General features: G+C 38.7%; 2 protein-coding genes across 2 annotated transcripts in view; one reads left to right on the top strand and one right to left on the bottom strand.

The window, feature by feature from the left end:
- The window catches only part of OVOL1 (ovo like transcriptional repressor 1), a 52,454-nt gene that overhangs the window by 29,689 nt on the left and 11,914 nt on the right, over positions 1-10,851 (bottom strand). The gene's annotated exons all lie outside the window — the stretch shown is intronic.
- The window catches only part of LOC140337597 (uncharacterized), an 11,432-nt gene continuing 9,561 nt past the window's right edge, over positions 8,981-10,851 (top strand). Inside the window, exons 1-2 of the mRNA XM_072421321.1 lie at positions 8,981-9,853; positions 10,234-10,395. Of these exons, the coding sequence (XP_072277422.1) occupies positions 10,354-10,395 (42 nt within the window). The 5' untranslated portion in view covers positions 8,981-9,853; positions 10,234-10,353. The remainder of the gene's footprint in view (positions 9,854-10,233; positions 10,396-10,851) is intronic.

Here is a 10,851-nt window from a genome sequence, read left to right as displayed (position 1 = left end):
GCCGGCAGATTCAGGATGCGAGTGGACGCGCGCACTCGAGTCCCGGACCGCGGTAATCCGCGATCGCGGGTCGCGCGTATTATCGCGCTTCCCGCGATCGCGGATTTCAATGATGAATCAGGGGCATAGTGTCCCTTCATTAGAGCCTCTAAAACAATTATTGGAATGTACCAATTACATTTTGGCCAATTGCGCTGGTACCGTGTACCAGTGCATCATAAGTTTATATTTAGCTTCTACAGCCTGGACGTTTGTACTACTACGTGCCACTGTATCCCATATTTGTTCCCACTTTTCTTGCTCCAGTTACACCCTAAATCCCCCTTCCAATGTGACATGTATATAGGTTTACCTGTCGTATGCACTGTAACCAGATCATCATAAAGAACTGATATCACCCCCTTAGCCAATGCACCACGTACACAATTTTGTTCAAAAACACTTAGGATTCTGCTATCACTGTCCCTCAACCTAGATTGTAAAAAATGCTATATCTGCAAATATCTAAACATTTCACAGGTGGGAATACCAAACTTATCTTAGTTTCTCACAGGAGTTGATACCTGATAAATCCAAGAAATCATAAATTCTATACAAGCCCATATCTCTCCACAATTGAAATCGTTCAGGGTGTTCAAATCCTGGTTGAAACAAGGGGTTACCTAGTATCATTGCTACAGGTGTATAAGGAGACATCATTCAACTTGGATTTATGATCTGATCCCAGACTTGCAAAGAGTGGGTTAGTACAGGGTTAAAGGTTTGCCCCGTCTGGAATGGAATCCACAAAACATTTTCTTTATCGAAAAATTGTAATTTTTATTAGGTTTTTCAAATAATAAACAAAACAAAACAACAAACATAACAAGTATAGGAAGGCATCCAAGAAATACACATACAATAAAAATTTAACAATATAACAATAACCAGGAATATGTAGCATATATATAGCTATAGTAAGAATTACAGCATTTCACAGATTTTAAAAAAAAAATAGTATAATACAATTTAGTCTTTCTTTGTTAAGGTACAAAAAAGTTAAACCGAGAATTTATTTCAATAAACTTACTCTATAAACCACAGCTTGCTCAATGAACGGATTTTAATAATACAGTTGTCTAAACATGAGATTTCCCAGAGGATCAGGTAAAGAATAAAGAAAAGAAAGGAAGGGAGGAAAATAGAGAAAGGGAAAGGGAGAGGGTATAAGGAGGATGTAGATCCGGTGGTATATTTGGAAATATATGGAAATTAATTAGAGGCAGTCCTTGGTGCTACTTCCAAGGAAATAATGGGAAGAGAGATATTATCCAGGCCTAGCTGAAAATTAGTAGGTATATGTCAGAACATATTAGTGGCTGATAAAAGATATGATTCCCAAGGGGGCCAAATTTCTGAAAATTTTTCATATCATATATTCTTGCTGTAGAATATTCCATAAGTTACAAAAGTTAGGTTGAAAAAAGACAAGTCCATCAAGTTCAACCACTAGGTAAAAAAACATATCCCAGATATAAAACCCTATAAAACATAGTTGGTCCAGGGGAAGGCAAAAAAAACCCTGGTACATTTTGCTTCAACAGGGGAAAAAAATTCCTTCCTGATTCCATGAGGCAATCGGATGTTCCCTGGATCAAGTCACTGTTATTTTTACTTTAATTTCTTTAATACCCAGTTATATTCTGTGCTTCTAGAAAAACATCCAACATTTTCTTAAAGCAGTCTATAGTAGTTGCTGAAACTACTTCCTGAGGAAGCTGATTCCACATTTTCACAGAGCTTACAGTGAAGAATCCCTTCCTTATCCAGAGCTTAAAATTCTTTTCCTCCAGATGCAAAGAGTGCCCTCTTGTTCTTTGTAGTGATCTCAAAGAGGAAGAGAGTTCTCTATATGGTCCGTTTATTTATTTATACAGGGTGATCATATCCCCCTTTAACGTCTCTTCTCAAGGGAGAATAGATTCAGTTCAGCTAATATCTCCTCATAGCTGAGCTCCTCCATTCCTTTTCTTAATTTAGTTGCCCTTCTCTGCACTCTCCCCAATTCAACATTGTCATTTTTGTGAACTGGTGCCCAAAACTGGACTGCATATTCCAGATGTGGTCTGACCAAGGCTTTGTACAGGGGCAGGATTATGTCTACATCTCTGCAGTCCATTCCTCTTTTAATACAAGAAAGTACTTTACTAGCTTTAGATATTGCAGATTGGCATTGGATGCTGTTAAGTCTATGATCTACCAGAACCCCCAGATCCTTTTCCATTTCTGACTCCCCCAAATGTATTCCCCCTAGACAGTATGAAGCATGCATGTTGTTAGATTCCAAGTGCATAATTTGACATTTATCTATATTTGCCATTATGTCATTTGCCACTTGGCTGCAGTACATCCAGGTCTGCTTGTAGATTATAGACATCCTGTATGGACTTAACCCCATTATAGTTTTCTATTCAACTTAGTGAGATTAGACATAGGTAGGCCCAGCAGGTGAGTAACTACATCAAGCAATACAGGAATTTCCAGTATTACAGAAAGAAGGGTGTTGACCTTTGCCCAATAGGGCCCTATGAGCGAACATGACCAGAAAATAAGATATATAGTGCCAATCTCTGTGCCACATCTCCAACATATATTGCTGACATTTAGGAAAATAGCTTGTAACTTAGTAAGATATACTGAAAAAAGATTTTGTATGCATTTTCTTTATATATAGTACAAATTGAGCTCTTACAGGCACTATCCCATATATTTCTCCAGATTTCCAAAGGCAGCTCTCCCTAGGGTACCTTCCCATTTAGGCATATAACTATGTTTGACAAAAGGGCAAGTTGGTTCAGTATTTAATATATAGTATATCCCAGAAATAAATCCTCTCTGAGAGGGTCCGTCAGCGCACAGTTTCTCAAATTCTATCATATGAGTATATTGCTTACTTTTAGTAATAGAACGGACATAGTGTCGTATTTGAAGGTACCCATAGAAGCAAGTATGTGGAATCTTAAACGTGTCCCTAGCTCCTGAAATGACAGTAGGTGCAGGGGTTCACAATATGACAAAATTGAAAAAAGGCAATTATCTCACCATAGTTTTACCATTTGGTGTGAAAAGCGATCAGGTAGAAGTGGAGTAAATAGGAAAGAGTTAAGCAACGATGTAGGAGTAGTCTGGGCAAATTTATCTTTACATTGGAGTCATATTTTAATTTTTCAATTTCCGTCCATCTGTTGAAAGAATGCAGGTAGACCAAAAAGCAAATGCGTTGCTAAATAATATTCAAGGAAATTCGGAACACCAAGTCCTCCTCTTTCTCGAAGGGAGCATAAGACTGACTTAGGGAAACGGTGTTGCTTATAACCCCAAATAAAATAAAAAGAGCTACTGCCTGCAATTTTCCAAGCGAGGACCTAGAAATGGGTATTGGTTACGTTGCAAAAACTATAGGAGTTTTGGCAGGATGGACATTTTAACTAAAACGATGTGGCCAAAAAGAGATAATGGTAAATTACACCACTTCTGCATGAGCAAAAAAAAAAACTCCTTAAAAAGTGAAGGATAATTAGCTGTATATAAAGTACCATACGATGCAGTAGGAGAAATCGCCACAAATTTAACATGGTCTAAGCTCCAGCAGTATGGGTATTGCGCTTGAAGTTGCTGCTGGAGAGGAGGTGATAGGTTTATAAAGAGGGCTTTCGTTTCGTTTGGAGGTATTAATCTTATACCCAGATAAGGAACATAGTATGGTAATTTGGAAGGGTGATAAGAGAGTTAGTGGGAGTCAATAGGACATCATCAGCATGTAATGCAATAGTAAATGATTTAGTCCTTATAGGGACCCCTTTATCGTCAGGAACATTCTAGCTAGTGGCTCAATACTTTGAGCAAATAAGAGGGAAAGCGGACACCCTTGCCTAGTGCCATTTTGAATTGCAATTTTAGGCGAATTGGCATGGGTAAGACGTACTTCGGCCGAAGGGGTGGTATAAAGCGCCGTAATAGTTCTAAGGAAAGGCCCTGAAATGCCTATCCAACTCAGGGTTTGCATTAAAAAGGGCCAGCTAAGCCGATCAAAACCCTTTTCGGCACCTAAGCTCCGCAGCACTGCTCCTTGATCAAGCTCATTCAGGGCATCAATAATATCAATTGTATGCCTAGTGTTATCACCAGCATCGTGAGAAGTTCTAAAGCTGACCTGGTCTTTGGACAATATTCTAGTTAAATCAAAAAAAGTGCAATCAAGTTTGACACCAAAGTAGCGGCAAAAGTTTTATAATAAAGATATGGAAGGCCATCAGGTCCTGGGGCCTTATTTAATGGTATGGCTATAATTGTGGCAGCTACTTTCTCAGGTGAAATAGATTCATTACGTTTCTCAATAGCTGCATCTTCCAAAACTGGAAATGGAACATCATGCCAGGTAATCTGAGCTGCGTGATCTATAAATAGATTGGTCTACTTTCTGTGAATCATGTACCCTTCTATACAGGGAGGAGTAAAATTCTCCAAAAATCCTAGCCATAACTTCTGGATCATACCGAAGGGTACCATTAGCGTCTTTTAATGCCATAGGGGTCGCCTTAGCAGTCTGATGCCGAATTTGGTGAGCTAAAAGTGAATTGGCTTTATTACCCTTGTCATAGTATCGTTGTTGGAAACACATCAGAGACTTTTCTACTTTACCTACAGCCAACTTCTTAAGCTTATGCCTAGTGTCCACAACTTTACGAAGTAATGAAACAGTAGGGTTAGCATAAAGTTACCGTTCCAAGGACATCTCAAGTTGTACACGGAGGGCCAAAGTGTCCTTTTTAATTTTAGCAGATTCTGGTATACAATGGCCCCGTAATACTGCTTTATGGGCCTCCTACAGAGTGGAGGTTTGTGCTACTGAGTGGATGTTTTCATGGAAATAAGCATCGAAGGCAGCTTGCAGGACTATTTTAGTTGGGGGATATTTAGGAAGAAAATCATTGAGTTTCCAGTTGCATTTTCTTACTTTTAATAGTACCTAAATTTACCTCCAGAACCACAAGGCCATGATCAGACCATGTAATAGGGCATATATCAGAGTAAGTGGTAGCCCTCAATGTGGAAAAATCTACAAAAAATTAGTCTAGTTTAGAGTGTGTGCGATGAGGATTAGAGAAGAAGGTAAATTGCTTATCCATGGGATGTTGAACACGCCATGCATCTAGTAAACCAAAGCGATGGAGGCGTCTAGCAGAGTGCCGGGAGACAGTATGAGGTCTAGTGGTATAAGTCAATGAGAGTCTGTCCCACTGAGGCAAATTAAAATCACCTTCAGGTGATTATGTGACTGAGGATGCTATGCCAAGAACCATTTATAAGAATTTAACTTGAGCCGTATTGGGTGCAAAAATATTGCATAATACAACCTTCTTTGCATCTAACCAATCTTGTATAATAACATATCGACCCTCTGGGTCCACAATAGACTTAGTAACCCAAAAAGTAGTATGACTGAGTATGGCTACCTCTGTTGACTTTTTTTTTTGCCTGGCCCTGAGAACACAGTCGGGTACTGCCGTTTAGCAAAACTTAACATACCCATATCATTGAAATGTGTTTCCTGAAAAAAAGCAATGTCTGCACTTTGGCATTTTAATTCCTGTAGGGCCAATTTGCATTTAATAGTAGAATTCAGGCCTTTGACAATAAGTGATAGCAATCTAACCATGGGTTAATAGTAAAAAGAAAAAGTACATAATGAATACCATTCATAAAACATTTTCAATCGATAACCATGCTAGTTCCTGTTTTTCTAAGCGAACCCATAGCGGTGTTCTCTTCTGTTCATGGTACATTAATAATGGGGCAATCTGCAATCTACATAATAAAAATACAATTGCGGTACCCCCAGTCCACCTCTAGATTTCTGGCAGAATAACACGTTTCGAGATTCTGGGACTCTTTGAACACCAGATAAATGCTAGCATTCTTTGCTGTAAAGTGAATAATATCTTTTTAGCGATTTTGACAGGTATAAAAATTTTGGCAACCATGTCATTTTGACTGAAGCAATTCTCCCCATCCATGATATTCTAAACGCTCACCCTCCAATACCCTGTTAAACACTTGGGTTAAATATGGAACAAGTTCTTCAGCAAACTTTTTGTAATAGTCTGCTGTAAATCAGTCCAGCCCAGGAGGTTTATTGCTTGTATTATCTCAGGTATAATAATTGCTTCAAGACTTTCTTTCAGTGTGGTTGGTATTTCTGGTAAAACTAATCAGGAGAAGAACTGTTCCATACCTGCTTCATCAATCTTCTGTGGTGACTGATAAAGAGATCGCAACCTATCATAGAACTCCTTCACAATATATTCTGGATTACTAGTTAGACCCACACTACCAATCTGTAGACGATATGGAGTAGAACTCTATTCTGAGTATTTAAGACTATTCGCCAAAAGAGTGATTTAGTCCCATAAAATATTTATTTTTAGTCCATCTTAAATTTTTCTCTGCTATGGCAGGAGGTTTAATTGTGTTTTTACTAACTCTAAGTGTCTTCCCAGCTCTCTACTAGGCGAAGCCTGGAACTGCATTCGGAGAGATTTATATTCCTGTTCCATTAGTGTGAGTTGCACCAACCGTATTTTTTTTTAAGGCGGGATGCAATTTGAATTAAAAGAACTCTAAATACTGTCTTATGGGCTACCCATAGCACAGCAACAGAGACCCCGAACTCCTTATTCAATCTAAAATATTCTATCAAAGTCTCTTGTAGCTGATGCTTCACTTGTCTATTGCTAAGTAGAGAATCGTTAAGTGTCCATTTAAAGAAGGAAGTTTTAGGGTATAAAGAAAAAAGTTCCATTTGTACTGCATCGGGATCGGACCATGAGATTGCCACGGGGAGCCCGATTCATCAAGCAATATCGGAAGCTCGCTCGTGCGTATTCGTGATCCGAAATTGGACGCTAAAAACCTATTTCTCAAACCAAATTTCGGCCAGCTAGAGTATGCTGGCGTATCGACTGAAATGATTGCTCCCTCCGAGCCGCACATCTCCGGCAGCTAGACACTGGCGAGATTGCATTAAAAGTCACTGTTCCCGTAAAAAATAATTCTGTCAAATAGCACACATCTTTCACTTAGCCCTAAATAAAAATGTTTGGGGTGTTCAAATGTTTAAAACCTATATGTTAGCTAAGAAATAAGCATCGAGGAGACACACACAGGATCGGATATCGGAGGATGTCTTATTCATGGGTGAGTGCCTTATTTTAATTATTTTTTCAAAAATCGGGGGTGGCTTATTTAATGGGGATGGCTTATAATCGGAAAAACACGGTAATACAGATGGACAATGACCCAAAACATACAGCCAAAGCAACCCAGGAGTTCATTAAAGCAAAGAAGTGGAATATTCTTGAATGGGTAAGTCAGTCACCTGATCTGAAACCAAGTGAGCATGCATTTCACGTGTTTAAGACTAAACTTCAACTGAAAGCCGCTGCAGTAAAGGCCTGGCAGAGTATTAAAAAGGGGAAAACCCAGCATCTGGTGATGTCCATGAGTTCAAGACTACGGGCTGTCATTGCCAGCAAAAGGTTTTTAACCAAGTATTAGAAATAAACATTTTATTTTCAGCTTTTTAATTTGTCCAATTACTTTTAAGCCCCTGAAATGAAGTGATTGTGTAAAAAGGCTTTTTTTCCCCACATTTTTTTTTATTCAACCCACTGAATTAAAGCTGAACGTCTGCAGTTCAACTGCATCTGAGTTGTTTCATTTAAAATTATTGTGGTAATGTACAGAACCAAAATTAGAAAAAAGGTTGTCTCTGTCTAAATATTTATGGACTTAACTGTATATATTTATATATATGTATTTTCATATTTTTCTAGTAAATTACAATATATATATATATTTGAAAAATGCATGTAAACGTTCCTGCCATGTTTATATGCGTTTTTATTCACTTTTACAAGCGATTGTAAGCTTTTTAAAAAAGCTTCCATGGAAAACAATGTGGGATTTTTAAAGTGTTTTTAGCAAGATTTTGGAATCTGGAAGCCCCCTTTAATAAGAAGACTCCCAGATCTCCACCACCCCACCTTGGGGAATGAGTACAGGGGTACATAAAACCCCTTACTTATTTCCTGAAGGGGTTAAAATGTGTTTAAATAAGACAAAACTTTAATGCTAAAGTATTTTATTTTATGTGTGTGTGTTTAGTGTTTAGTTTATCCCACAATGACAGTATGATTCCCACGGCTACATTCATTCATGCTCACAGCTGTGAGCCTACTGACAGTGTGGGATTCCCAGGTGCTAGGAGTTACATGAGGACAAGTCTCCCCATTCAGCTCTAGTGATGAATGGAAACCCTGATGACCGCTCAACATAATCAGGTATTACCTTTGCTCAGCCAATCACGGAGCACTAGAGCTGAATGGGGGAACTTGTCCTTATTTAACCCCTAGCGCCTGTGGATCCCACACTGTCAGTAGTCTCACAGCTGTGAATAAATGCAGCCGTGGGAATCATACTGTCGTGGGATAACCTGTAAAAAAGTAAGTTACACTAAACACACATACATTTAATAAATGACTTAAAGAGTTATGCCACCTCCTCTACTTTATCATTTATTTTTATTAGATAGGTGTTCACTGGTGTACAAATCTAAAGGATCGTAGCAATAAATGATTACGGAATGTCCAACTGAAAAAAAAACAAACAGCCAAATTTCACAGACTGCACATGCTTAACCACCTGGGCGTTTTTGTATTCAATCCAATACAAAATGTGTTTGAATGAGTTTCAATTTGAATTTCCCGCACACGCACCAACGTCATCGCCGAGGGACACGTACACGCTACGGATGGAGAAGAAGCCGGCCGGCTTCTTCTTCTCCGCCGGCCGGCTTCTTCTTCTCAGCCGGCCGGCTTCTTCTACTCGGAGAAGGCACGCGACGCTGGAGATCGGCGCTGGAGGACGACGCTGGAACACGATGCTGGATGATCGCAGCGGGACAAGGTAAGTGATCAATAAACCCGAACTTTTCTCACTGTATTTTCATACAGTGAGAAAAGTTCGGGTTTATCGATAATTGTAATTTTTTTTAACCCGAACCAAGGTCGGGTTTAGCGCTAGGGTGGTTAATTGCATGTGAATTTTTAGCACCTGTACACAAAAAGATGAGCACATATAAGGGTGTTTTCTAACTTTTCCTTTGCCTTTTTTTTTTTCTTTTTTGGAGGGGCTGTTGTTTTGTTTGTTAGCTATGTTGCTACATTTGATACTTTGCTTACCATTTAGCACACAAGCTGCTTTTGTTTTTTCAACTTTGAATGTTTCAATGTCCATTTTGCAATTAGGAAGTCATTGTTAATGCTATGTTTTTGTGTTTGTGGGCATATTGTTTCATTGCAATAATATGTCTTTATTACCACCTTGCATTGCAATAATATGTCTTTATTACCACCAATTGTTTGTCCTGCATAAATATTTTCTAATCCAGTTTTCTACCCTTGATAGGTCAAAATTGCATATTGGTTTGGTAAGTATTTTTTGGAATGTGGTGTTTTGTTTTTTTTGTCATGTAAATTTAGTGTAGTTTGTTTTTTGGGATCTCCTTTACAAGTTCCCAGGACTTACAATTTTAAAAGTAAATTGGGATTGTTTTTAAGCAGTTCCTTTCTAAGAATTGTTTGAAAGGTTAAACACAGCACAATTGTCTGATTAAAAGTTTTTGATGTGCATAGCTATGCGCCAAACCTCAGGAGTGTGGTGCGCCAAGGCGGACATGCTATCTGTGCGTGAACTGTGTTCTATCAGTTGAAAAATGCCTCAGCTATTTTTGCAGAGAAGGATCCTAATTTGGGTAAGTCTTTATTTTTGTGTTTGTTTGTTTTGCCTTATGTGCACTCATATACCGTGTTTCCCCGATTTTAAGACATCCCCATTAAATAAGCCACCCCCGATTTTTGAAAAAAAAATTAAAATAAGACACTCACCCGTGAATAAGACAAAGACATCCCCTGAAAATAAGACCTAGGGCATATTTTGGCATTTGAAAAAATATAAGACAGTGCCTTATAATCGGGGAAACAGGGTATGTACATACGTGCTTATATGTATGTATGCATTTATATGTGTGTAACATATAAAAGAGAAAATATAGTAAGAAATAGGCAAATATGGTTTTTGGGGGCATATTGCTTAACATGCTTCAAATTGAAAAGAGTGCCCATTTCTTCCTAGGATTTCTGATGTCATGGGGTTGGCTCCAGGCAACGAAATTAGGTTAAGCAACAACAGAACATCTGTTCCTTTCTAAGAGTGCTTGACCCTGCTTGTGAGCTTGGCAATCAATGTGGTTTGATGTTGTGCCTGGCAACCTGGACCGCCTTCAATTACCATCAGGTGAGTTAGAATGAGTATGCAACTCAGCTGGACAGCTAATTGACAACCTGTGTGAACATCAAGTGGAAGTGTGCTTGCATACAATTGGGCTAAGATCTGAGAACAAACCTATAACACTACTACAAATAAACGGAGGAGTTGTGTGGAACAGTGGCAGCAAATCAACATGTGCAAATGTCAAACTATTAAATTTTTCATAAAAGTATTATGTACATAATACATTCAAATACCAATATGTGACTTTGAGATTAGGACAAAGGCAACAAGGGGAGTCAAGTAGCAGTTTGGAGTGGAAACCATGTGTACATTTGTACTCCTTATTTGTGTGAAAAAATGACAAAACATTGCCCAGTCCTCCTGGGCAGGCTCGCGTTGCTTTACAGCAGGACTCGTGTAAGGTGAAAAGCAGGACGTGAGCCTGGATTGGCTCTCCAGTGGAGAGCCTGGATTGGCTCT

The sequence above is a fragment of the Pyxicephalus adspersus genome, chromosome 9 (assembly GCF_032062135.1).
Source record: "Pyxicephalus adspersus chromosome 9, UCB_Pads_2.0, whole genome shotgun sequence".
NCBI classification, from domain to species: Eukaryota; Metazoa; Chordata; class Amphibia; order Anura; family Pyxicephalidae; genus Pyxicephalus; species Pyxicephalus adspersus.
Note: the sequence above shows the minus strand (reverse complement) of the source record. Positions and strands in the feature narration are given on the sequence as shown.